Genomic DNA, 27,295 nt, shown 5'->3' with positions numbered 1-27,295 from the left:
GATTCCACAGATTTTACATGCGGGAAATACTGCTTATAGAACTGCTCTCGTTCGATCGTGACCGCTGCACCTGTGTCAATTATAATCGAAACAGTCTTCCCTTCAATGTTCAGGTCGACGCTGTAGCCCCTTGAACTTTTGCCCGAGAAGAACACAGTCTGACAACTCAAGTCTTCGGATTCGTCGTCCGTGGTGTCGACGTATCTGACAGCTTTTTCTTTGGCTACGCTTTTGCAGACGGCTTGCAAATGCCCTTTTTTGTCACAATATCTGCAGGTGTGGTTGCGATACCAATATTTTTCTCCCGCATGACGCATTCCGCAATGCTTGCAAGCACTTCGCCGCTCTTCCTCTCGTTTATCTTTTGACCATGCAACCGTCCTCGATTTCTTTTCCTTATCACGGCGACGTTCGCCCTGGATGACGCTGACGCTGCACGGTTTTGTGTCGAAACTCATGCATTTGCTTCGCCTGTTGTGCCGCTAGGTCTTTTTCTAGCGCCGTCTTGCACGCCAGCTCGAACGTCGATTCAGGCTGTGCAAAAAGAGCCCGCTGCGTTTCCTCGTCACGCAAACCAGCTACAAGCCTGACCCTTAAGAATATGGGGGTTATTCTTGTGATAACGCTCAAAGGGCTAGAAGCAGTTGTCGCTCTCTAGCACCAGCGTGCCAGCCCTAGCAGTCAGAGCTGTGACCCCCAACCCGCGGTGCGGTGAGTCGCAACCACGGCGGGTTCGGGCCAGAAGGGACTAACACGAGTATGCTACTCGGAGGAGCGTTTATTGCTTCCGAGCAATACAGTGCAGCAGCAACAATACAACCCCCGTAACGATGGAGAGGGTTCCGCTCGCGTACGGGGGTGAAAAACACAAAGGAAAGAACGCACGCAAAAATGTGGGGGAAGAGGGTTCCGCTCACCTCGCGTGGTTCCTCGCTCACGGCCCGCGGCGGTCAAGTCACACACGGTGGCCGGGCGATAAGGGCAGCGGTCTCCGTGGCAGATCTCTGATCCGTGCGTGTGCACGGCTCCCGCCAGAAGACAAGCGAGCCTTAGGAGAAACGCGTCTCCTCCCGGGCTGTGGAGAGGAGGTCTCTCCGTTGTAAGAGAGGAAAGAGGGAAAGTCTCCGCCGCGGCGTCGCGGCGGGGAGCGAAAGGAAGCGGGGGTGGCGAGAGTGCCCTCCCTCGCAAAACCTCCTGAACGGCGCGCGCATAGCATCGCGTCATAATTACGCGCGGCCGTTACAATGGGGCAGGGGATTCATGTGTATCCCCACAAGGCATCATTTAAAAAGTGCCGAAATTGCAATCTCTTTCAAGGTGCATGCCGGTCAGGCACACGTCATTGCTGGTACAATCTTATCAGACCGACTGGCTGATACAGAACAGGAACGGTGGGGAAAATCGACAGTCTGCTCTCGGCCGTTGAAGAGAGCAGGTCGCTTGTACTGTGGACCCCTGTCGAAACGCCTCGTCACGCAGAATCATGGAGTGTTTACTGGATCAGCTATACGCGATCAAATTTTGTGCAACGCTTGGTAAAACGGCAAACAGACTTACCACATCATTAATGAGGCCTACGGGGATGCTGCCATCGGTATATCAGGTGTTTTTGAGTGGCAAAAGCTGTTCCAAGAATGTAGCGAAAGAATGAAAGACGACAACCGCTCCGGACGCCCATATCGACCAGCAAGACCAACGAAAATGTGTCGCGGTGAAACATTTACTTAACAGTGATCGCAGGATGAGTATCAGAATGATTGCTGATGGCTTTATCATTCCTTAAACCCAAGTTTTTGAGATCCTGACAGAAACTTAGCCATGAGGAAAGTGTGCGCGAAGTTGGTGCCGCGAATGTTGTCAGAGGAGCAAAAGGTCAGCCGGAAAGCGATCTGTCAGGATATTTTTCATCACGTTAATGATGACCCCGATTTTTTGGGTAACGTAGTGACCTGTGACGCGACGTGGGTGTTTGAATACGACACGGAGAGCAAGCGGCAGAGCTCAGAATGGCCCACCCCTTCTTCCCCACGCCCCAAGAAAGCGCGAAAGAGCAAATCCAAGGAAAAGTCCATGCTCATTTGCTTTCTTGATCGACATGGAGTCACCCACAAAGAGTTCGTACCACCCGGACAAACAGTTAATGCAGTGTTTTACGTGGAAGTCCTCAGAAAACTGCGAAAACGCATTGTTCGTGTCCGCCCAGCCATCGCGAACAAATGGCGGATGCACCATGACTACGCGCCGAGCCACACAGGGTTCCTCGTAAAGGAGTATCTTGCCTAGCACAAGGTGGCAACGCTGCCTCGCCCCCCTAGAGTCCCGACTTGTCCCCGCAGACTTTTTTCTATTCCCGAGAGTAAAGCCGACGCTCAAGGAGAAGCATCACGGATCGGTAGAGGCGGTTCAACAGGCCGTGACCAGGGAACTAAACAGCATTCCGGTCCAGGCGTTCCTGGAGGCGTACGAAAACTGGAAAACTCATTGGCAGCAGTTTGTAGATGCGGAAGGTACTCCTTTGAAAAATGCTAATCATTTGTGCTGCTATCATGAAAAAAATTTAGAAAAAAAATCAGTCCTACTACTTTCAGATCAGACCCTGTACGCTTAATCGGAATGATGGAAACTTGCCCCCCATCTACGCCAGGTGCCTGGGTTCGCTCATGCGCCGTGTATAAATAACTACGCTGCTACGTTATGCCTCAATGTCAACAAGGCTCCCGTGGGAGATCCGAAACGCCATTCCATCTTAAGTTTCGGTCGGCCCCTTCTTTTTTCGTCATGTACCATCGCGACCAGACGGGTTTCCATCAGAAACTAGACTCCAAATAAACCCACATAAACCAAAGAAAAAACAAACTAAATGTCTTCATGGCTACTAGTTCAGGCATGGTAATAGTACGTTTATTATACTTTTAAAGTTTGGCCAGTGTCTGGGAGATGTTAGCAGAAGATGAGTACAAAACTGAAAGAAAATAACCGTACATACGTAGAAGTCATCCGGAAGCTCTGCAAAACTATATAAAACAAGATAAAGATTTGAAACATCACTAAGCGGTACACAGAGAATATGAAAAACATGAGTGTTGCACTTTCGATGAATTAGTATTTCATACTTTTAGAAATAATTGCGCACAGAGCAAACAGGCATGAAAAGCAACACAGAGAGGCGGAAAACTTGAATGGATTTTATTCTCATTGCCAGAAAAATATACGCTTTCACACTCAGGATCAAGCTATATCAAGGATCAACGAATATCAAGCTTTAATGCCACACGTGCCGAAAACCAAATGTGACCCTTTCATATCAGTTCCCCGGCCGAGAATTTCAGTCCCTTTTCCAATAAACCTAGTCATGCAGCACTCACGCAACCGGGGCGATACATAAGAATTTCCCTCGCCTCGACAATGTGACGGGCCAGATGATTCGTGTGTCGCACAGAACCCGGCACACATTTAATTTGGCACAGTACGCTTTCCATGCAGTGAATTTTTCTGACGTGTGCCTAATACTGCCTTGACCTACCTTGCGATAACGCTAACGAAGACGCTCATTTACGCATCTGTCCGTTTGGCCGGTATAGCATTTCCTACATGAGAGAGTACGCCTTCTTTGGAGTCCACAAACTTCTGTTAATGCTTTTCGCGCATCTTCCAGTGTCATGTTTCATTGGGCGCCTTTTTCCGCACCGTCTTGCCAGTTTTGTGGGGACCGAGAATATGACAGCCGTTGGAGCGAGATCCTATCTTTTTGAGCTGATGGGACACATTCTCAGCATTTGTTATGACATCCATTTTTTGCCTCTTTGTGCCTTCGACTTTTCTTCAAACTTCTGTAGCTTGTTCATTACTAATATTTTGCCTTCAGTTTTCTTTTACGAGATATGCTTTCAGTGATAGCTACAACAGCCTGTTCTGGGAAGCCTGCTGTTTCCAAATGCGACAACTACACGTGTAAGCTTGCATGGATTAAATTTTGGCTTGGATTTTCCAAGAAACAGAATTATTTATTTAGCAAAGAACCCAAAGCGCCAAAACCTTAAAGTAAGGGGGGCGGGGGGCATTACGAAATACATAAACTACACGAAGCGCTATACAATTCTTTCGCAAGTATTGAATGCGCAGAAGAAAATGGGGTTTTGGATTTACGGGGGTTTAACTCATCAAAGCGACTCATGCTATGAGGTACGCGGCAGTGAAGGGCCCCAGAAAATTCTACCAGCTGGGGCTCCGCAACGCTCACTGATATCGCATAGTACACAGGCCGCTAGAATATCGCCTCCATCGAAATTCGACCGCCACAGTCAGGATCGAACTCGCGTCTTTGAGGTCAGTAGTTGAGTGCCATGACCACTGAGCCACCGTGGCGGCGCGTATGCAGATGAAACTGGCACTGATGCTTATTTCCTCGGGGTTCATATACTAAGCAAAGGTGATTTGGCTTATAAACAACTCTAGCATCAAGAAATTTAACGCTGTTGTGATCGGATCAGTCGCCTAAACCCAGTGCGTCTAAACCATTGAAAAGTCATCCAGAAAAGGGGAGACTATTGAACGCCCAGTTCCATGCAGACGTGGCAACGCCGCTCTTTCATGGTGAGCTAAAAACAAGTCACTTGACAGAGGAGCTATACAGCAGTCGATACAAATGCCCTCTTTTTGCATGTAAATAACCCATCCCCAAAGTTATCAAAATGGAAGTACACGTTCAATCATTCTAAAAAAAAAGCGCCGGAGCTCACACCTGAAGAATTTTATTCATTTATTTATTTACTCTCAGGGCCGAAGCATTACAGAGAGGAGTGGGTGATACTCAACAAAAACAGAACAGGTAACGCAGCACTGCAATGTAAAATCAATTACAGCATTTTTAAACAAGTCGGCGTATGTAATGGAGGCGATGGAAGCGGGAAGGTGGTTCCATTCCTTATCAGTCTTGGGGATAAAAGAGGCGAACTGTAAGTTGGTGCGACTGCTGGGTACGCCAACTTTGAACTGGTGGTCGCTGTGGGATGAAATTTAAGATGGTGGTACAAGCAACGTATCTCTGAGATGATGGTTTGAATGGTAGATTTTGTGGAATAGGCGTAGACGGGAAATTCTTCGAGGAATTGAAAGATCCGGTAAGTTTAAATTTGCTTTCATTTGAGTTACAATTGCAGTTCTATGATAGAGGAAATGAAACGGACAGCCCGATTTTGAATGGCTTCGATTTTCAGAATTAGTTAAGAGGAGGGTTCCATACAGACGACGCATATTAAAGTTTTGGCCTGACTAGTGTTTTGTACAGTATAAGTTTCAAGTTAGTGGGCGCCATAGAAAAGTTGCGACATAATTCTCTCAGGCGACGACACCAAAGCGTTCGAGGCACGCCTCCACGCTTGGCACTAGTTCACCGTGCCGCAAGGCATAGTAGAGATACTCGATGTCCACTAAAAAGTCATATAACTGCATTCTGTCATTCACCCTAAGAAGCTCAACAACAGCATCTAAATTTCTCACCGCAAATAGGTATACTAATTTTAAAATTTCAAATTTTATTTAAAAAATACTCCGACGAACTTTTAAAAGGTTCCAGCTTCAGATAGAATTCACAAAAGGGCATGGAACGTTTGGTGTTATTGCACTCGGAGGAATGTCCAAACTGCCTTCGTTAATTTTCTGGGTGCTCAATTTTGCAAAAAAAAACAAAAACGTCAGACAACGTATTGGAGTTCAAAAATACAATTTACCACAAAACAGCGGGATACTTCGAAATGATTAAAAGGTTTAATTAGAGAGTATTTTCTACACTTTTATCTTTCCGGCTGCTTTTGCTCAAACCTTGAATATTATTCAGCGTTAGCACAGAATTCATGCAGGTAGTCCACTTTTATGGTTCAAAAGTTGATAGTATATTTGAGAACACGTATAACATATATTGTTAAAGGTAATATTAGTTTGCTTTAATGCAATATGGTCTATTGGGAGGCGGAATATATTTGAAGGCAAAAAGAGTACACACAAGGCAGCTGATCTAATCTTATCGATGTGCCCACCTTTTGCATAATGCATTATACCATGCGATCAAGGTTAGTGTGTTGGTTAGCGAAGGTCTGTGCATTGTAGCCTTTTTGTATTTGATACCTCATTACTCTATTTTTGCGATGAGAATTTTTGCAGTGTTTTTGTATTAACCATCTGCTGTCAGAGCAAAAATCAGAAAGTTTTTGCAATCAGCCATGAAATAGCGCATTGTGCTATCAAGTGCACTCTCATAGGCAAACAAGTGATAGTACCAGCTATCATCCGTGGTAATATCAGGATAAACCGTCCAAAATATAGGCTAAGGCAAAGAAGCTTGTAAAATTCCAAACGTTACTCTGATCTTGGTGAATTGGCATTATATATAAAACGTCTTGAAGGCTGCTGCAAGAAATCTTCAAACTAAGCGCGAATGGAAACTGTTCAGTTTTGCCATTAGCTAGGAAGATCACGCGCAGCTAAATGCATTAGAAAAATTCAGGAAAATTTATACACACATCTTCATTGAAAGCAATTTCAAAGAATGTCACTGATGCACTGCTGGAGCATTTACGCTGCTGTAGTACTAAGAAGTTACTTAGTTGCGGTAAATGCAATTTTCAAAGTTTTCCACCTCGTACTTCACAACCAGTGCTTGTAAGGGATATCGGCCGGCAGTATAAAAATTATGATGGAAAGATGATAGATGGAAACAGCTGCCCTAAACGAATCTATCTCCATACTTCATCTTGGTCATTTTCTACCGCCTTTGCGCGTACGCTCCCAAAAAGAACCTTGCTAGCCACTGCACTGTTCCAATACGTTTTGCCTGTTTTTATAGCGGAGATTTTCTAAAATATTACCGCAAGGAACTGCAGCGCTCTTGCACTTAGTTTTCTCAGGATCAAAAATTATTGTTTTATGAGCTATTGAAAAACCCGAGAACACCTTTCGAATATTTCAGCATTCCTGCTGAGCACTTTTTGTGCAGACAATGAAAATCGCTGTTGGTTTGGCATTCCTAAGCACGAAATATAGTGCGAAAGAGCGGTTTCTTTTTTTTTTTTCTGGTGTACACCATCACCACGTGCCTCAAAGAGCAACAGAGTTTCCGCTCACTGAACAAGGAAGCCAATTGTGCGTCTTCCCTCAAAATCAACTGAGTCCACCGCGGTGGCTCAGTGGTAATGGCGCTCCGCTGCTGACTCAAAAGAAGTGCGTTCGATCCCGGCTGCTACGGTCGAAATTAGGTCGAATTCTAGCCACGGTCGATTTCTAGAGGCCCGTGTACTGCGCGATGACAGGGCACGTAAAAGAGCCCTTGGTGGCCGAAATTTTCGCAGCCCTTCACTACGGCATCCCCCATGACCTGAGCCGTTTTGGGACGTTAAACCCCATAAACGACAACAACAACAACAACAACAACAAATCAAAATAAACTGGGTCTACACCTTCCACTAATTTTGAGAGAACGAGAGGGTCATAACTCCCGTAATTTGTAGGTGGACGTCACAGTTTACTCAAAGCGCGTTTCATATCTCCACCGACCCAGTGAGCCTGTTATACTTGCAACTCAGAGGGTTCACACAGACACCGATTAAATCCGGGGAGTGCGGCTAGCAGAGCTTTCGCACTAATAATGCCCTTGGCCAAACACAGTGCACAGTGTCAGGCGAAGCGAGTGTGCCTGGGGCAGGCACAGCGGCGGCTCTGCGTCTGCGCTCTGTCCTCGAAGCGTGCCCAGACACAGTCGTTCACCTCGGCCAGCCCCCTCGGATCCGGGATGTGGCGCTTCGGAGGCTGGGCTGCGGCCTCGTACGTGTTCAACTTGAGGGACATCTCGGCCACCACCTGAAATTCAGGGAGGGAAGACAGCACGATGTTCAAATTTGGTCTGTTCTGGCGTTGGTGGACCTCCATCCTACACGGCCGGCAGGCCTGTATAGCGAAGTGATGTGCAGAGCGGTGGCGCCACTCACAAGGACATCTAGTTTCGTAAGGTGCAAAAAACGCAAAATACATGCACTGTGTATACTCAGCAAAAGTTCCTTTCACGCCCAATAAGTCGTAGGATGTGTGCGCAGTGATCTATACTCCAGCTTTCTTGCCCTCCAACGATACATGCGTGTAGTAGAGACTGTATGTTATCCGAGCATGCTTGTGCAGATTTTAAGTGGTTATACAATACAGGCATCCTAATAAAACAAACATCGCTGGATATGGCAATGACTGTAATCTAATTGACATGTACACAACACCGGAAAAAGAAAAACCGAGCACAGAAAGAGCAAGATGTGCGCTTGACTACGTATGCGTGAGAATCAGAGGCCCGTAGGTGTTCGCGGTTCCAAAGCTCCCGCACGCTGCAATGCTTGCGGTTCAATAAGGTAATACCGATTGAGAACATAATCGATTGCTACAAGCGTCGGAGCTTCCAGCCGAACGCCGTCGAATATGAGACGGAAAAAGCGGAGCTTCTACAGCTGTTACGTCACATCTTCCTAGAGGTGCAAGCTAGAGACAAGACTTCATTTGTTGTTCGCGTTGGATGGTGTGATCAACAGGAGGGACACAGCTCGCGTCCAATGGCAGCATGGAACGGCAGCAGAGTCAAGACTATCATGCCTGATATTAAAATGGATTCGCTGCTTCCTAGCTGATCGCTCTCAATTCGCAGTTATCGATAATGACAATTCTCCCACAACAAAAGTCTTCTCTGGTGTGCCTCAGTGCTCGGTGCTCGGACCACTTTTATTTTTAATCTTCATCAATGATCTTGCTTTCGACATTTCATCGACAATTCGTCTTTACGCAGATGACTGCGTCCTGTACCACCGCATAACTACCAACAATGATCAGGAATTGCTCCAAAGCGACCTAAACAGGATTGAAAGCTGGTGTTTCACATGGCTAATGACGCTCAATGTAACAAAATGCAAATACATGCAGGTATCATGCAAGCGCACTAATACCGACTACGCGTATTCACTCAGTTCAACCATCTTCACTAAAGCCGCATCATACCGGTATCTTGGCATCCATATCACGAGCAACCTCACTTGCTCCGAGCACATCACGAAGATTGCTGCTGATGAATCGAAAACACTAGGCTTTATCAGACGCAACCTCAGTTTCTCCCCTTCTTCCATTCGCAGTCTAGCCTACAAAACTTTCGTCCGTAGCAAACTTGAATTTGCATCCCCAATATGGAACCCACATCAAGGCTTCTTAATAGCCAGCCTAGAAGCCGTCCAAAACCGTGCAGCCCGCTTTATTTCCTCCAACTATGACACTCGCTCTAGCATTACCAAAATAAAATTATCTGCCGACATCGAGCCTCTCGCGCATAGGCGTATAATTGCCCGTTTATCATTATTGCATAAATTGTACTATTGTTTTTCCTCACTTCGACACTCCCTTCTGCTCCCTCCCCTCCGAACATCACGCCGTCTTTTCAACTCCATGAGCATCCTAAGACTCCATGGCTCCTCAAACGCATTTAACAAGTCATTTCTGCCTCTTGCCATTAATGAATGGAATTCACTACCCGAATGTATTGTCACTGAACGCGATGCTCTTAAATTCCGCCAAATGCTGTCATTGCACTTAAAATCCCAATGTGGGTAACTGTTGCCTTTGCGTTTTATTTTTATGTTATGATTGTTTGAGCTACTACTGCACCTGTCTGCCTGATTTATAAACGCGTTTTTCTTTTTTTCTCTTCCCCAAGACACGAATGTTTCACTGTATACTTTTTTTTTCACTGTTTTTTTTTTCTTCACTGTTTTACTGTATTTTTTGTATATGTATTTTTTTTACCTAATAATGTCATTACTTGCTTCGATGTTCGCGCCCTCTTATGTAATACCCCGCCAGAGGTCTTTAAGGGCCAATAAATGGTGATGATGATGAGGATGATGAGCCTCCTACCATTGGCGTCTGCTAGGCGTGGCGACTTATCTAAACAATTCGGTTATGGATTATTTTTCCCATGGACCATGCACACGACGGAATGCGCGTCCTGCCAAAGAAGAAGAATCGCCTGACAGGTCGGACGGTTGTTTGAATGCACGGCTCAAAATCACCAATGCAAAAACTTCCGCTGGAAGGTGCACTATATTCTCAGCGAAAGCAGGCATGTGATCGCCATCTGTTACCCTGCCTACGGCTCCTCTAATAGCCCCACCAGTAAGTACAGCGCTGGCTTCCATATTGTGGGTAATGATGCAAGCACTAGTCACAAGAAAACCTAAGTACTGCTGCGAACCTTTCGGTCAGATTGGGTGACCGCCAACTGGACTATTTACATCACTGTCATCGCTGACAAAGGCCGTGAAAACATGTTCATAAAAACTAGACCTATCGATGAAGGTAAGGCTTAAAGTTACAGGCTCCAGTACAGTCTCACAGAAGTAATCTGTCTTGTGTCGAGACAGTCTGCATTCTTCGAACGAGCTACACTGATTCGGCTGTTTCAGGTACACACGGGCGCTTCGCGGTTCTGGACACTTTAGAAGTTATCTCGTGACCGATACAGTGACATAAAACAACAAAGCGCCTGTCCTGCTCCCTGATTACCGCACCTCAACACGTTTTTTAGTGTTATACTCTCACCGCAATGTGCTCAGCAGAGGTATCAGTCATAAACTCTTCTAGCTGACAGGCAGGATCTGGTGACGTGAGAGAGAATTTTTTTTAGCGAGTACTTGCAAAACTTGTGCTATGCGCACGGCTCTGGCTGAAAGCTGCTACTGCTCCGACAGCTCTCCTCAGAAGTGAATGAACACTTGCGTTTTCAGAATCACATGTGTTGGCTTTAATGGGCCCACTTCTTGAAAGACTGGCGGAAGGAAAAATTGTACGCGCGTCGAAAGCTTATACCAGAGTAAGGGTCACTCATCTTGAACTTCTACTTGACCTTACCGCTCCGTCAATTTTCATGGCATTAGGAAAATTCAGAACCTGAAACTCGTCCAGCGAAAAAAAAAATCCTAGATTATAGTCATCTCGCTTAGTCGCACGCTTCAAGGGTGCTCACGGAAGCACCTACTGGTTAAGCCAATTTGGAGAGCGTGCCGAAAACGCATATACTACGCAGATTTCGTTCGGTACCAGTTGTTGAGATTACGACCTTTTATGGTCCACTTTGTCTGTTGCAGCTCAACCATAGAGATCCTTACACAGAAAAAGTGATACTCAGTTTTGATGATAGTGATACCTTACGCCTATTTTTTTCTTGAAAAACTTTCGGAATACGTAGAGCAATATGAAGAGCGATAATTTGGCGCATTTGCGAAGTCGGACGCTTGGGTCTTTCAGAAGGCATTTCTGTGACAAATGAAGTTACGCGCTAACAAGCACGCATCGTTAATCATCACCAGTGCTTCGGCATAAATGCAGTATCTTAAGGCTGTCTCGCAGCATTTTCTTACCGACTGTAAGCGGGAGGACAAGTCATTGACCTCGCACGGATCTTGTCTCATGTCGAAGAGGTAGTAGCCCTCACGGGGCCCTTCTGGACCCACAACCGTTGAATTCTCAGCATTGCAGTGCAGTGCAGTCAGCTCACGCCACCGGGAAGGCAATGGCTTCAAGCCACCCGAGTCACGGTAGAACCGCTGAAGCGTCTTCCACGTAGCAGACGAAGTCATCAGGGCGTCGAGATCTTTCACTGTTTCCGCTTTACTACATGGTGGGGACTTGCCTGGTGTGGGGATGTGCCGACTGAAGGCGGGGTCCCCGAAAAGGTAGGAAGCTTCCTCTGCTGATGGTTTGGCGATGGATACCAATTTGTAGTCACCTTCTCGGTACGCTGATTGGCCGGAAACAACGTCCACGTTGATGAGAAATTCGTTGCGCGGCCAAGAGGTTTCTTTTCCTGCTTTTTCGTCTCGCAGCCACGGCCATAGGTCGAGACCGTCCAACATGCCCAGATCAGTCGCGTCGCCACCTGCTCACAAAAATTTAAAGACATAAAAAGCCTGCGCTGCTGTTTTCATTCAGTCTTCAACGTGTAAACACACAATGAGCGAAGCAGGAAACTTCGATCTAGACGCGCACCACTTCCACGACACAGCCGTTCCGAGCATATCTTTGCCCTGCCAACGTATTACGTACAACGCGCATCTCTGTGCCTTTGTCTCTCCAAACAGAAAAAATTCAGGGGGCACTTTGACTGTCTAAAGTGGGTAGAGGCGGAAGCGTTTTCCGCACCACCTTCGCTGTTTCTGAGGCACCGGTGGCGTCACATATAATTGACTGCTAATTACTAAGTGATGACAATTCACTAATTAATGGTTAATTACTGATTAATGCCTGAATACTAATTAACTGCTAATTAATTACGCTTAAGCTTCGCCTTTAGGAGTGGAACGCGACAGCGCGTTGTAGCGCTGCCAGGGAGTCCACGGAACACCACCCGTTCAGCGCGATGCCTTGCCCTTTGAACGCAACGCTTTTTAAGGAAAGGAAATGGCGCAGTAATTCTCTGTCATCTCGGTGGACACCTGAACCGCACCGTAGAGGAAGGGAGGAAGTGGGAGTGAAAGAAGATAGATAAAGAGGAGCCGTAATGAAGAAAATGAAAATTGTATTTGAGGAAAGGAAATTACGCAGTAACTGTCTCACAAAATTCAGGGGGGGGGGGGCACTTTTTTGACCTAAAGTGTGGTCACTGATGCCCCTAAGAGTGGAACACGACAGCGTCTTGCAACGCTGCCAAGGAGTCCATAGAACGCCATCGCCCATTCGGTTCTACGCCTCGCTCGTCAGTAAATTGGTTTTTGAGGAAAGGAAATGTATCTGTCTCTCATTTGTTGGACACCTAAACCTCGCCGGAAGAGAATGGAGGAGGATGACAGTGAATGAAGACACCGTATTCACTAGACGCGCCTTTGTTCATTCCGAACCATCGAGCTGGCATGGCGGAGTGGCAAATAGAACGCCATCGCCCATTCGGTTCTACGCCTCGCTCGTCAGTAAATTGGTTTTTGAGGAAAGGAAATGTATCTGTCTCTCATTTGTTGGACACCTAAACCTCGCCGGAAGAGAATGGAGGAGGATGACAGTGAATGAAGACACCGTATTCACTAGACGCGCCTTTTGTTCATTCCGAACCATCGAGCTGGCATGGCGGAGTGGCGTTCGGTGCGCCAGGGTTGTCCCCTCAGCCCTCTTCTATTCTGCATTTACATTGAAGCGTTGTGTTTGAATATCATGGAAAGTGAAAAAATTCGAGGATTCCAGCTACAGGCAGCAGAAGTTAAGCTGCTGGCTTATGCGGATGATGTCGCGGTGTTCACAGTGAACCGGGAGAGTATAACCGAGGCCGTGGCATGCGTAAAAGAATTCACCAAGATCACCGGTAGTAAAGTGAATTGGTCAAAGTCCCTGGGGCTTTGGCACGGAGAATGGCCAACGAAGCCCGGCAATTTTGCAAACGTGTCCTGGGTGACGACCCCAGTAAAGTACTTAGGCGTTCCACTGGACGGTTATCGCGATAGCGATTCGTACTGGAAAGCACAGACGCAAGCCACGCGTGAAAAGGTGGAAAGGTGGAAAGGGCGACACCTTTCAATTTTCGCAAGGGCCACAGTGTGCAATCTGTTTTTTATGTCTAGGCTGTGGTACGTGATGCAAGTGTTGCATTGTGCAAGGATGAACGTACAGAGACTGCACCGGATCTTTGCCGTTTTTGTGTGGGCTGCGGACTGGGAACGCTGTAGCCGGACCAATTTGTTTAGGCGGGTGAAGGATGGCGGCCTGAGTCTGGGACACTTATTTCTGCGGCAGATTGTAAGCAGATTTTGTTTTGTGCGCGATGTAAGCGATCCGTTTTTGCGCACTGTGTGCCAATTAAGGCTCGGAAATGCACTGCCGGACTTTGTTGTCACAACCGAAAGGTTCTCGGGACGTATTTTTGGTTACTTTAGAGAGGTTGTCGTGAGTGTTCGATTCCTGTCTGTTCGATTTTCGTATGAATATTTATCTTCTGTTAGCAGGAAGAAGTTGTATAAAGATTTGTGCGATGTAGTTCTTCCACAACCTATGTACAGGGCCTTATACAATGGAGGCCAGGGACGCGACGTACTTAAGCGTGTGAAGGCGATGCAGGTGCCGCCAAGTGCAAAAACTTTTTTCTTTAAATTACATACCGGAACACTACCAGTAAAGGAATTCTTGGAAAGGAAGCAGTTCTTTCTACCTTGGAGATCACATTGTTTAATTTGTAAACAACCAGAAACAATAGACCACGTTTTTTTGCACTGTTGGGAGGGGGTATACTTTTGGGACATTTTGCAACGGACTTTAAAAAAGGAATTTCCGCTCGACGCTCATGGTATTCGGTACTTGCCTGTAGAGAGTGAGGATGGGACACCATTCGACCTCATTATGCTAATGGGCCTCCATTGTATTTGGCTCCCCAGAATGGCAGGATATCATTGCGATCCTGATGCACGGCCAGCACGGATCTATTTTCGGGAGTGCATGCATAAGTATATTGAAGTTCAGAAACTTGCTCCTGAAGCTCCCGAGTGGCTCGAAAGAGTTGAGCCTTTGGTGACGCTTAAGGAGTTTTAATATGATGAAGCCACGCACCCCCGGGCGGATAGTGTTGTTAATTATTGCTCATTGCGCTCTGTAAGTGTATTTGTGTACTGTGGTTCTTGCCGAAGTCAGGCAATAAATAAAAAAAAAAAGCTGGCATGGCGGAGTGGATAGCATGCTCGTCTCTCACGCCGAAGACCGGGGTTCGATTCCTGAGCTCGACCAATTTCTTAATCGGTTTTATTTATTTATATGGCCTGACTAGTAAAGCTAATTAGGCTAATTGGGTAATTAAGAAATTAACTAAGCTCAGTCCTACTTAATTAGAGCATTACTATACGATCCCTTCAAGTGGTTGCATGGTTACTAGCCAAAGTACAATTGGCCCCGTTTGAAATTCCCGCACTGTGACGTCACGACCGTTTCCACCAATTGAAAAGCGTGACATTTTCTGTCGACAACTGCTGCTTACAACGATGAGACATTAAAGGCTTCCGCCTTAATACGTCATTTTATACATCAGGTGCAACTCCGTGAAGGTCAGTGCTTTTGTCCGCGCTACTTACATCCATGGCGAAAAACTAGCGCCTCTTGGTGGTTTCTGAAAAATATTAACTCTTTCCTGCAGGCTTAAACCTTGATACATTTGTCGCGAGATTGATAAATATGCGGTTATCATTGTCGAAAGTCTAGAAATCTGTAAACTACCGTTTTGAATTTCTCATTTTGGCAAGTGGTAGCTCTAACTGTCCCCGCAAAAAAGCATCAACTAGTATTGAGAAGATGACGTCGAGTGAAGCGATCTGGGAACACTATTTTGAAGCATCCTACTTACGGAACATCGCTACACGGGTGCAAAGTAATTGAGAACTTCTGCAGCCGTGCAAGGGTCCTTTTAAGGTGGCAGTCTGTTCTGAAATAACTGATACCTGATAAATGATAAGTGATAGTGAAGATACCGGCGAATCGGACAAATCTTTCACAACGTGTAAGATGGAGCGGCTGTTTGAGACCGCTGTGTCTGCAAAACAATGCTGGATTCATTTTCCTATCACTTCAAACCCAGGTACTAGCTGTCAGTGTCCAGTAGAGTCAATATTTCAAAAAGACATATATAGCGCTTTAACTCAGCTGATTTCCGAGAGCTTATATCAACACAATCTTCATGAAAGGATTTGATGCATGCAGTTCGGTTCCGCCTACCGCAATATTGAACGCTGATTTGAGTACAACAAAATAATGAACTAAAATGTGTGCAAAGTATAATAGCACCAAAATAAAAAGCAAACCGCTAGAATATCTGTCGCTAAGAGGGTTCTAACCTTTGCGCTTTGTGTATGTGTATTCGTGCCTTCTTTTGTCCCGTCGTCTTCGCGCAGTTCTGTTTTGCTCTAACCATGAACTGACTAACCCAACGTCATGTCTTAAGTTCAAACCTACGCATCAGAAGTTCACTACCGGCGACAAAACATCCGCGGAATATTGCACCATTCTTTATTTTTTCATCCGGAATACTTGCGTGGCTTTCAAAACGTTGCATCTGATGTATTAACAAGAGAACATACAGGGTTATAAAAATTGAGCATTCCAAATTTGTTAAAATCATGCACTTGGATGAAGAGGTATGGTCGTAATTAAATAGAGCACGCTATTTCGCCCAAACTGCAATCAAGTTTACGCTGTAGCAAATAAAGAAACATTTCTTATCCGCAAGAAAGTGCACTAGCGACCATAACCAGCCTGCACATAGCACAGCTGCCAATTCCGATTGAGCAACCCATGGAAAATGTTAGAATGGGAGCTCCTTTTACTTTTTTTCCGCACCTGGACGCAAAACCGAACCGTGCACATGAGTCATCACCCACCGTGGTGGCCAGATAGGACACAAAAGATCATAATTCTCACCGTGGGGCTTCGTAAGCCAAATCAGTTAGTTAACTTTCAGTTACTAAAACAAGCGGGCGCCCCAACAGATCGAATTCAATCACGTTATCATGCTGAGCAATCTAAAGCGGAGGTTACCGATCGAGCTTGGAGCGCGACGCTGTTCTCCTTCCAGCAAACTTTTTTAATACTCTTGCGCGCTCTGCCAACATCTAGGATGCCTGTTAGCCAGCGGAATTTCACTTCCGGACAACAAAATAGCCTGTATTAGCAATTGTCAATGTTGTCCCTGGTCTGTTCACAACCCGTGCTGTGCTCGTGCGCACAACCCGTCCCTTAAAGAATGTCAGCGAGCCACGCTAAACTCGCGACACCGACTAAAACTACGCTGACGGGGATGAGCGCTCCTCTACTGTGGTGACCACTTGAGACTTAAGCTTCGTTTTTCCAGTCACTCGCTGTGTTCGTAAGTTGTAGTGCTAACGTTTTCAGCAAGAGGGATAACCATTCCTGGGCGCCTAGATGCGGATCGCGAAGTTAACGAGAGCACAGACTGCCTGTAGTTGCAATGCACCACCGAGCACCGGCTTAAGAACTAACAAAAGGCAGCAGCAGCGTACTTCGTCGACGCTCTGTTACTGGAACATCGGCTGAAAGCACCAGTGTGAAAAGCGAAAGCAATCAGTTTAAGAAACTCGAGGAAGCTCAGGCTGGTTGATCATTTCACAGTGTCGGCGGAAAGAAACTGACAAGGCCAGTACGCTATTAGCGGCGCCAATGCGGAAACAGCTGCCTCATATGCATCAGTATGGATGGTTTGGTTTGGTTTATAGGGTTTAACGTCCCAAAGCGACTAAGGCTATGAGAGTATGGAGGCATCAGTATGGAGGCTGTCACGCACACAGTGGTCAGAAATGCCAGTGTTGTCTTTCCAAAAAGGTCACATAATTTACCGGTGAGTGCAAGGGGAGAGCAGCAAGAAGAGGGGTCCGCATATTGTCGACTCGCCTGCTAGACGGAGAGGAGTGCGACTAATTGGCGCTAAGACGGTTCTGGTAACACTTAGTAGAACGTTAAGTTGGGCGAGTTGGTATAGGTTCATGGTTCATGGTTGAAAAACAGCGCACAAAAGACTAGACACAAGAGTAAAGGCGACGACAGGACAAGCGCCATTTACACGTTCCATTTACATTTGTCCAAACTTTTACTTGCATGCTAGTTCGTGATCCCCTTACCGGTTCTCCCCTTTCATCGCTAAAACGTTTGGGAAAAGGATAGAAGTTACGATGTTGATCAGGATGCGCATATTGGCACAAGGGCAGCCTTGGATGAAGCAGGTTGTGACACAAGTTGTCTTTTGCCTAAACAAGGTGGGGTGAAACAGCAATTTTCGAGTTATTTCACTCCGGACGAACCGAGATGCAGGCCAGGGAAGTTAGTTCGTATTGTACAATTGTGGATGATGTGGCCTATATATAGGAGATACCATTGTATGAGCCACCCTTAGTAACTTGTGTCGGTCAATGCTAGAGAGAGTGGTAAAATCGCGGAAATTGTACAAAGCATGCAAGATGTAAGAAAGGAGAACTTGCGATGTGCAGTATAGCGGTTGTTTCCAGAGAGGTGAAAAATTCAGAAAGTGACCTTTTTAGAGCACAACAAACACGTATTTCAGCAGCAGCCATGTGCTCTGTGTTGCATGTCTCATTCGTATCATCGAAGGCACTAGGAAAGGGAGCCGTAAAACGCATGCATCCAAGGCGCGGGGGTTAGAGTGCGCTTCCTGATGGCATGCAGACGACAAATGTAGTCCCCAGAGTGTAGGCCATAAGTCTATCAGTCCAAACGCCTGAAATGCTTATCAGGTGCGCCTGTGTCATAGTTCAAAATGTGGTCTCGATACTGTGGAGGGCTAAGTGGCGAGCGACGTTGGCTGACAGTTGCGCCGTTGAGTAATCACAGTGCATGTGGTTATGTATTTTACTCATTCTAGGTAGCATTTTCCGACTTAACCAAGGAAAATGCGCAAAAAAAAAATGAACGGACCAGAGGAGCACAAACACGGCGTGCTGGTCTTTGTGCTTTTCACGTCCGTGCCTTTTTTTTTGCGCATTTTGCTTCCTTGAGTGCGCACGACCAACTGGCCAAGAATGTGCACTCTTAAATATAGCATTTTCAAACCGTCAACTTCAAGGTCGACCGTGAGAGTGATGTTCGTTTCCCCACACGGTGTCACATGTCCGCACCCGTAGCCCCCGATAGTGAACGGCTTTGTCAACTTCGTGTAAGCGACTCCGATTCGGTTGGCATCCTCCTTCCGCAGAGTTACGCACTGGCTACCGAGATCGACGTATGCTCGTATGTCGCAGCCGTTCGCTTTCGCCATCATAAAGTACTTTTCGTTCGCCTCTTCAGCGGCTCGGAGGTCAAACCCCAACGCGTTCTGAGCGACGCGCGCTCCTCTCTCCGTTTTTGCCCTGCAGTCTTTTTCTCCGTGGCCCACTCGTCCGCAGGCGTTGCATCTCGCCTTTCGCTGTGGGGCCGGGCAATTGAGGGACACGTGACCGTACTCGCTGCAGTTGAAGCAGAGGGGCTCTCCTCTTTCATTCCATGGCGGCTTCCTCCTCGCCTTCGGAGAAAGGTTCTTGTGGTCGGTAGTGTTCAAGGCCGACGCCATTGCTTCGCTTTTGTTGCCATGGGCGTTGGCATATGCGGGGAAACGAGAGTAGTTCGGGGGACCACTTGATTTTGAACTTTTGGAGGCAGTGTTTTCCAATCTTTCTTCGAGGCGTTTCAGGCAGTGAAGAAGGTCTTCCGGCGACTCGTACGTGCGTACGCTCACTGCTCTAATCACGTCGTCATCGTATAGCCCCGTGATGAGGTATTCAATGCAAGCTTCATCTGTGAGGTTGCAACGGCGAGCTTTCGAGAGCTTGTCGTAGTAATAACACTGGATGGGCTCACCGCGCTTTTGCCGTCGCTCCTGCATTTCCCGATGGAGTCGTTGGAATCCCGCTGTCGTGGGGAAGGCGCGCTTAATTTCTTCTTTCCATTCCGGCCATGTTTTGTTGACGGAAGAGAGGGAGTCATACCATGTCTTTGCAGGCCCTGCCAACCTCGAGAGTGCGTTTCCAGATATCAGCCGGTCGGACCAATGGTAGACTTGTGCCAAGTCGTCCACGCGTCTTATCCAAGCGTCTACTGTCGGAGAGCTGGATGACACTGGATCAAACGATGGCACTAACCGAGCTGTCTCTCCCGCGCCGATGATGGGTGTGGGCGCTGCTTGCTGCGTCTGAAGCAAGGCAATTCCATTGATGGCTTCTCTCACTGCGGCCTGAACGCTGGCCTGCAGGATTTCCGCCACGTTAATCGTTGACGGGGGTATCGGGGATAAGTTTCCACTGGTCACCACGTTGTCGGATCCGCCTTCACTTGGGTCGTCGGCGTCGTCGTTCCCGCCATCATTGCTCGGTCGTCCGCCATCTTCGTTTGCCATATCCGTTGAAGATGCTCCGGTGCGGGTGACAGGCATGGTGGGGCTTGCCGGTTAACTTCGTAAGTTCGGGCGAACGTTGGCTGTATCCCACTTCTGAATTGTTAGGATAAACGAACAATTCAAAAGACGTTTATTCGTCTTTCCGTTACAAAGGATCACTGGGTTAACAAGAGGCCGTGTTGCTTCTTTCGTGGCCAACACCTGAGTCTGTTCTTCTTCACGCGCCGCGCGAGCGCTCGTCCTCCTCATCCTCTCCTCACATCACTCTTTCCTCCCACGGGCGGCTCGGGTTGCTCGGACTCAAAGTTCGGGTTGCTCGCCCTCCGGCGAAGGATCTCCGTCGGCGGGGATGAGCTGGCGCTCGCAACATGCTCTTGCAAAATACCGCGTTTTGGTGAATCATAATGTGTAGCGATGTAAAGCGCCTCACTAACAACGCTTACCGTAGACACCACAGAGATCAGTTTTCCGGAGCACAGCCAGCATCTCTGTATCCGGCGCACCTGTCTAAGGATATTGCTATGCATATTTCATAAGAAGGTCATTTTAAATTAGTTCCTCGGGTACTGAAACACTACGTTCGCTTCTCATTTAACGCATCTTTCCTTGAGGTCCCCGAAATGTCTTTCAAGTTTTCCAGTATTCTGCATCAGGTAAACAAAAAAGCGATGAACAAGAGCGCTGTTTGGTTTAATCAAGAATTCGTGAAGAATCAACACGGCAATCCCATTCTTGTAGCCCTTCCAATTAGGCGGCTAGGGGCATAAAGGTGTGCGGCCTCATGAAACACCGCCATGCTCAATCGCTTCGGCTGACGGACTCATTCAGTACGTATCGAACGTGCTCCTGTAGCCGAACGTCCATACAAATGGCAGTTTTCTAGATAACAGCTTCTCAAGTGCAGAAGAATATCGCAAAATTACATTGAAGGGATGTCGAGTAAAATGGTTTGGGTATTATGTGCTGCAGAGAAAAAAATTATAATTGGTATATATTTTTCTCGCATGAATATCTAGCGGAACAGCCCGCGGAGAAGACCGCGATAAAGTCAAAACAGGGCTAAACAGGTGACGAAAAGTGAGAAATAAAAAGAAATTTTTTCCTGAACCAATACGGGAGAACGCAGTCTGGAGAGCGCAGGATGCGCAACGAATCGCAGAGTATATGCGCTGACGGATTAAGCAAACAATGATTAACGGGTGTGTAGTTTACCGACCCCAAGCCAGCTACACCTAGCCTATCAGAAACCGTGTGCTGAGGGCTCCAGATTAATTTCGAACACCTCGTGTTATTCAACAAGCCATATATCGGGCAGCGCATTGCTGGATCTTGTATTTCGCCCCAGGCATGTAGTTGGCTAAGCAGAGATTCTGTCCCAAAGCTTCGCTTTCAACTGCCGTACAGCGTAGTGCCCGGTGCGTGTAAAAGGTGAAGACCCAGATGAAAGTTTAGTTTTACCTGCTGCTGAGTACAATGTGGGCAGCCAGTCGACAGCGTGCACCATTCGGGAGACAGGAGAGCCTCGGCGACTGCGCAGCAGAGGGCTCCAGACCAGGGCTGGCACGCGCACGCCACCTTCCCATATGGTTCCCTTGGATCCTCGAAGGGGCCAGTTGGAGCCGGCATTCGAGACGGGACCCCAGGGACTGCCTCCGTTGTCACTGGCGAACACCACTACGCTGTTCGACAGCATGCCTCGATGGTGCAGTTGGCTGAAGACCCGCCCGATGGACTCATCCAGCGCGTCTATGGTGCCTGGCAAGAAATATCGCAAAATTACATTGAAGGAATGTAGAGTACAAAAATGCCTTCCTAAAATGCCCCCCCCCCCCCCCCCCCTACAAAAATGCCCTCAATGGGCGCTGTAGGTACCTGAATAAACAACATAGAAGGAGCAGTTTTTAGCCAACGTTTCAACATAGGGAGCTGGATGTTGCAGGAGGGGGAGAAGCATTTTTAGGAAACTATTCTCTGCTCGTCCTCTTGAGTGGAGCCCTCAGTACAGAGCTCCGTGTGTCGCCGCAATTCTGCAGGCCCGCCAGAGCAGCTGTCGCTGGTCATGCGAGTGCGTGCCGGTCAGAGTGTTCTCAAGAAGGGCTCTCAGTGCATGAGCCCATTTGCCATTGCTATTTTCTGGGCACGCTCGATGGACCGGCGCTTGTGGGTGGGCTCCGCACTTGACAGGGCATCTTCCCAAGAAGAAGGGGTGGGGAGAGTTATGTACGGCACTCCTACGGCTCGGGCTGTGCACGCTCAAACAGAATGATACAGTTTAGGTCGATATTCTTGCTGTTAGTGAACAAGTGTTTGTGATACAGGTTAGGTTACGTGTGAGCCTGAAGTTGACGCCATGCCACAGTTTGGGCCTTGGTGAGTGTTGGGTGCGGTGGTGGAAGTGTTCTTCTTTGTGTGCGGTAATATTCTGTGATGTCAGTGTGCAGAGCCACAAAGGTGCCCTCTTTGTCTGCTTCCTCCTGCGCTTCCGTCGACAGCGCCCGGAAGGTTGCTGCTCGGGGGAGCGCGCGGGTGCTCTCGCTGGCGGTAAGGGAGGCATGACAAGGGGTGCAAACAATGCGCAAGGAAGGTAATATATCGGGAATGATCGTTTGCAGCGCGCGCGCAGCCTACGAAGAAAAAGTATTCTTCTGGAGGGCGCGGCAGGCAGCCTGTGAGTCTATAATGATGTGCATGTCGGACTGGCATGGTGTTCGTCATGTGTGGTCATGTAGACTATGGAAGAAAGTGCTACCGCTATGGCGGTCTCCTCAGCCGTCGTGCTCGAGCTCATGCCTCGAACTGAGCTCTTAAGCTGAATTAAGCCAGTGGCATTTTTAACCGCGGGTCCCGTAGCGCCTCTGCAGGTTGAATATTCTGTCGCATCGACACACAAGACGTTTTGGTAAGAGCCGCATTGTCACATAAGCGGCTGCCGTGGAGCTCAGGGTGCATGTTCTTCGGGACCGGCACGACTCTGATTCAAACTGCGGGTATGGGTGGGATGGCGTGCTACCTCTGCTGCGACGGAGTGGTCGGGTCCGGTTAGCCTAGCCGGAGCAGAACCGTCCGTCCTATTCTCGTGTCTCGAAGACGCGTGAGCTGGCCGGTTCTTTGTGCTTCGCCCAGCTCCTCTGCCGTGTTGTGTAGGCGCAGCTAGAGCAGGTGGTATGTCGAGGGGTATGGAGGCAGTCCGAGAGCTATCTTGACCACCGATCGCAGAAGGACATTCAGTCGTTCAGATCGCTTAGACTGAATCTTTGATAAGATGCGTGGAACTTTACACGGCTGAGCAGCAACGCCTGCACGATTCGATGGAGGTGCAGCGTTGGTACAGGAAGCTGACGTAACAAAGGCAGCGGCGGTATTTATCCGGCAACTGTGCAGAGGAGCATTCTCTTGATTTCCGTAACCAAGAACAGACTAGTGTATGGCACTAGCACGTAACGAGATATGCTCCCCTGCACTCCGTTGCTTTAGGCGGCGTTAGGCTGATGCTGCAGCTACTAAACTAATTAATACGTAACGATGGCTGCATTTGCTCAGGGAGGCTGATGGGCGCAGCGTGAAAGGCTGGCCTCAAATTTCTAGAAACAGAATTCATCATGCGGTGGCCACGCCTTCTTAGTTTTGAGGCATAAGAGCGAGTGCTAAGCCGACGGCAGCACTAGCTCGACAGGAATCAGAACCCGACACGAATCTGAACCACTTAGTCTTCTACTGCAGACCAGTCCGTAAAAATATGTGTAATACTTCCTTACTGTTTCTCTTTGGCTTGCACCCTTGCAGGCGCACTAGAAAATCGGCAATTTCTAGTAAAGCGTTTTGCTCAAGTTTCCTCTAAATGTAAAAAGAGAATTACTCTGGACTGCCAGGCGGGCGTTCTTGCGTGTTTTTCAAGCCGCAGTTTGAAACCCTATATTACATGCATTCGAAGCTACTAAGATAAACTCTGATTTGAAACAAAAAACAAACAAAGGTGGTCTGAGTTTCGTACGTTCAGTGTATTTCGCAAAAAAGGCGCAAGTCATATCTTTAACACCGTCCAAAAAAAAAATTGTTCAAAAATGTTTTGACGTCCACGCGGTGCGGTTGCTACAACCTGTGCATATTTACTCCACTAAAAATTACCTTGCAGTTTAGAGATACGTATTTATGATATTAAAACAAAACAATACATTGCTTTGCTTTCAATATTTCATTAATTTCCATTTGCACCACTGAATATGTTTTCTAGGGCTGCGACACGGCGCATTAAACAAAACAACAACCCATTGGTACAAGGCACATTGAGTAAACTAAATTCCACTTTGCAATTAATGCGCTGTGAGTTCTTAAGCAGAAGTTACAAATTATCCCCTAAAATTTGTTGCGAGTGTCCTCAGGCAGATTGTGCCTCACAGGATTTAGTGTTTAATCATGTTTTTTTTGTTTTTGTTCCGCGAAGGCAATATTTAAGCTCATCACGACATCATGGATCTCTTTTCAGGCTCGACGCATCACGCAAGTTATCATGCTTTACGAGGATTCTGTCTGAATGCAGACGAAAGGCCGTTTTGTAAGATGGGTGCAACAATTACTTCCTATATCACTGGTATGACAGCCGTTGCGCTGTTATTCTATGAATATGCCCCAATTATAGCACCAACTAAGCCAACAATTAACACTTCTGGATTACTGATCAGACCAGTGGATGGCAGCTCTGTTAAGCACTTTATGGATGTGGTGGCCATGCCACAGCAGCTTGCCGAGATGCATTGTCCAACCTGAATCATGGACAGGCAGGAAAATTTTAGAAAGCAGGATACCGATATATTCGAAAGCTGGATATCAATGTTTGAAATCTGGATATACCAGAGTTCGAAAGCTGGATACTGATGTTCGAAAGCTGAATGCCATAGTTCAAAAGCTGAAAAGGCAGTCCGAGACCTTTAGTGGACCATGTCGCGGAACGAACGCCAGGCCTGCGTTGGCCGCTCGATCGGCCGAACGTTGGCCCAAAACTGGCCTGGATGTTTGGCCAATGTGTCAGAATGGTAGCGCTCTGCCTAAATGTCAGTGTAGGAGAGCCCTCCCTTCCAATTTTTGCCAATGATCACTCGGCGTTCATCCAAGTTCTTCTGCTGCCTGTGTACGGTGCCTTTGGAAACACATCGGGCTGTGAGCAGGGGGCATTCGAAAATAGACAGGCATTAAGCCGGTTCAGCTTTGCAAGCGCAAGGACTAGGCAATCTTGACAGTGTATCAACACGCAGACCTTCAATGGCCTTGCAGTACTCTAATGCAAACGCTGAATAGATAGAATTCAAGGCAACAATTGTTGCCCAGCAGCTGCTAGCGTTCGAGTACCTTTGTTTTCCCCGGGGTTTTGCAGTAGTGCCTCTTTATTTCTTTAGATCACAGCTTCCTGCCGAACAGAAATTTGCAACTGCGTAATCATAGCGCGGGAAACAACACAGGACAAAGAGGAGACGGGACAACCGCTACCTGCCCAAGCCTATTCTGTTCTGAACAGAAATTTGGAGGATTTGCGCTATCACACAATAGGACTTGAAGCGTCTCTTTCGCACTGCGTGTAATTGTACTCTGCAGACGTCAAGGTCCGAAAAGCAATTGCGATTTGACACTCCACACCGTTCGGCTACACATGAGACATAAAAAATCCAAAGCAGTATACTGACAGATCACATTAAAACTTCAGCTGTTTCCTGTATGATCTGTGTGAGCGCATGAAATGTTAAACACCTCTTCTGCGGCCAAAATGCGTCGGTTAATTTCTACATCCGATCCCATCGTTCTCTGTCTCGATCTCGATGTAGGTTGTGATTAGATCGGTCGCAGAAGATAAATTGTTTAATAATTTGCCGTAATTGTTTAGCAGCCTTCGATAAATGTTTAACCAAGAGTTATTTGTGCGCTTTTGGCAGGGTGTATTCGCTGCGCATCTGTCTTGCGTGCCAGCTAAAAGACCAAGCATTAAGATAATGTGTATTTTTCTTCCCTCGATAGTAATATTTTATTCACGCAGTCTCATCAACGCTACATAAAGCGTTTTTGCATAATATCTTATGTCTTGACTAAGTACAGTTACATGATTTTGATTGCACCCTCCATTCTTAATGTCAATCTAGTACATATCCAACAGAGAATAGAATACACTGGAGCATTGGCCATCTCTTGGGGAAGAGAGCTGCTATGATGCAGCAATCTGTCGGTGTTCACTCTGACAACAGCTTTGGATTCAGGGTTAATCAGCCCTGGCAGGTTTGCGGACGGTAAGTTAAGTTGACACTTTGCTTTCACAACCTTCACTGAACAGATTTTCCCATAGCCGAATCGGCTCTAAGACTGTCGTGGCGGTGAATGTAAATTCGGCAAATGCTCTCAGCGTTTCATTTTTTCGGGAAATGGGGGGGGGGGTAATACCAGTGCAGCTGCTCAATCACTTGGAGGCAAAATTTGTCCACCACAGAGCTGAGATGAGGGTAACTGCGTTTTCTAAATTCCACAAACTTTGTGTGTGCGTGTGTGTATGTCTGTGCGTCTCTGTGTGTGTGCGTGCGCGCGCGCGCTTGCGCTTGCGCGCGTGTGCGCGTGCGTGTGTGTGCGTGCGTGCGTGTGTGTGCGTGTGTGTGTGTCTGCGTGTGTGTGCGTGCGTGTGTGTGTGTGTGTGTGTGTGTGTGCGCGCGCGTGCGTGCGTGCGTGCGTGCGTGCGTGTGTGTGTGTGTGTGTGTACGTGCGTGCGTGCGTGCGCGCGCGCGCGCGTACGTGTGCTATGCCAGAAAAAGCGGTCGTCTCACTCAAAAACCTAATAACTAAGATTTGCAGATCATCTTACCTGAAACATCCGGCATATTACACGACTGTTTTCCAAGCGCCTCACGCAAAACAAAGTGTGTGAGCATAGGTTTTAAAAACAGTGCTCCTTAGTCTATAACATAAGAGTAGCGCAAAACAAGGACGACTGACAAAGGGGGAGAGAACACACACCAACAACACCAGAAAAGAATGACGGAACACCACGTCTTCGTTTGCAACCGATTACTTGTGCAGCGCAATATTGCAGACGCCTTCAGATGTGAGCGCCTGCAAATTTTACAGGGCTCTGAGTTTGTTTATTATGAGTGTCTCCTACCGGTCTGCCTCAAAAAGCATCGCGGCGGAATATTTATTACGGGACATAATCAGCAGAACATTGCGCAGAATAAGACAAGACGGGAGGGAGAGACGCACACACACAAGAGCGCAAGTTTTCGTTAATATGTCGCTACACGAACTGGCCCTTCGTTGTGCTCTATTTTTATGCAATTTTCGAAATAGGTGCTTCAGCTACAGCACAAGAACTTCTACACTTGCGCTCTATAGTTAAAC

General features: G+C 47.3%; 1 protein-coding gene across 1 annotated transcript in view; it reads right to left on the bottom strand.

The window, feature by feature from the left end:
• Window positions 1–7,567: 7,567 nt before the first annotated feature.
• LOC149326847 (arylsulfatase I-like) overlaps window positions 7,568–27,295 on the bottom strand; it is a 58,849-nt gene continuing 39,121 nt past the window's right edge. Inside the window, exons 2-4 of the mRNA XM_089564700.1 lie at window positions 21,389–21,685; window positions 11,433–11,950; window positions 7,568–7,851 (exon numbers count right to left, since the gene is read on the bottom strand). Of these exons, the coding sequence (XP_089420826.1) occupies window positions 7,669–7,851; window positions 11,433–11,950; window positions 21,389–21,685 (998 nt within the window). The 3' untranslated portion in view covers window positions 7,568–7,668. The remainder of the gene's footprint in view (window positions 7,852–11,432; window positions 11,951–21,388; window positions 21,686–27,295) is intronic.

Source organism: Amblyomma mixtum, chromosome 10 (assembly GCF_055824585.1).
Source record: "Amblyomma mixtum isolate Tamu chromosome 10, ASM5582458v1, whole genome shotgun sequence".
Lineage (NCBI taxonomy): Eukaryota > Metazoa > Arthropoda > Arachnida > Ixodida > Ixodidae > Amblyomma > Amblyomma mixtum.
Note: the sequence above shows the minus strand (reverse complement) of the source record. Positions and strands in the feature narration are given on the sequence as shown.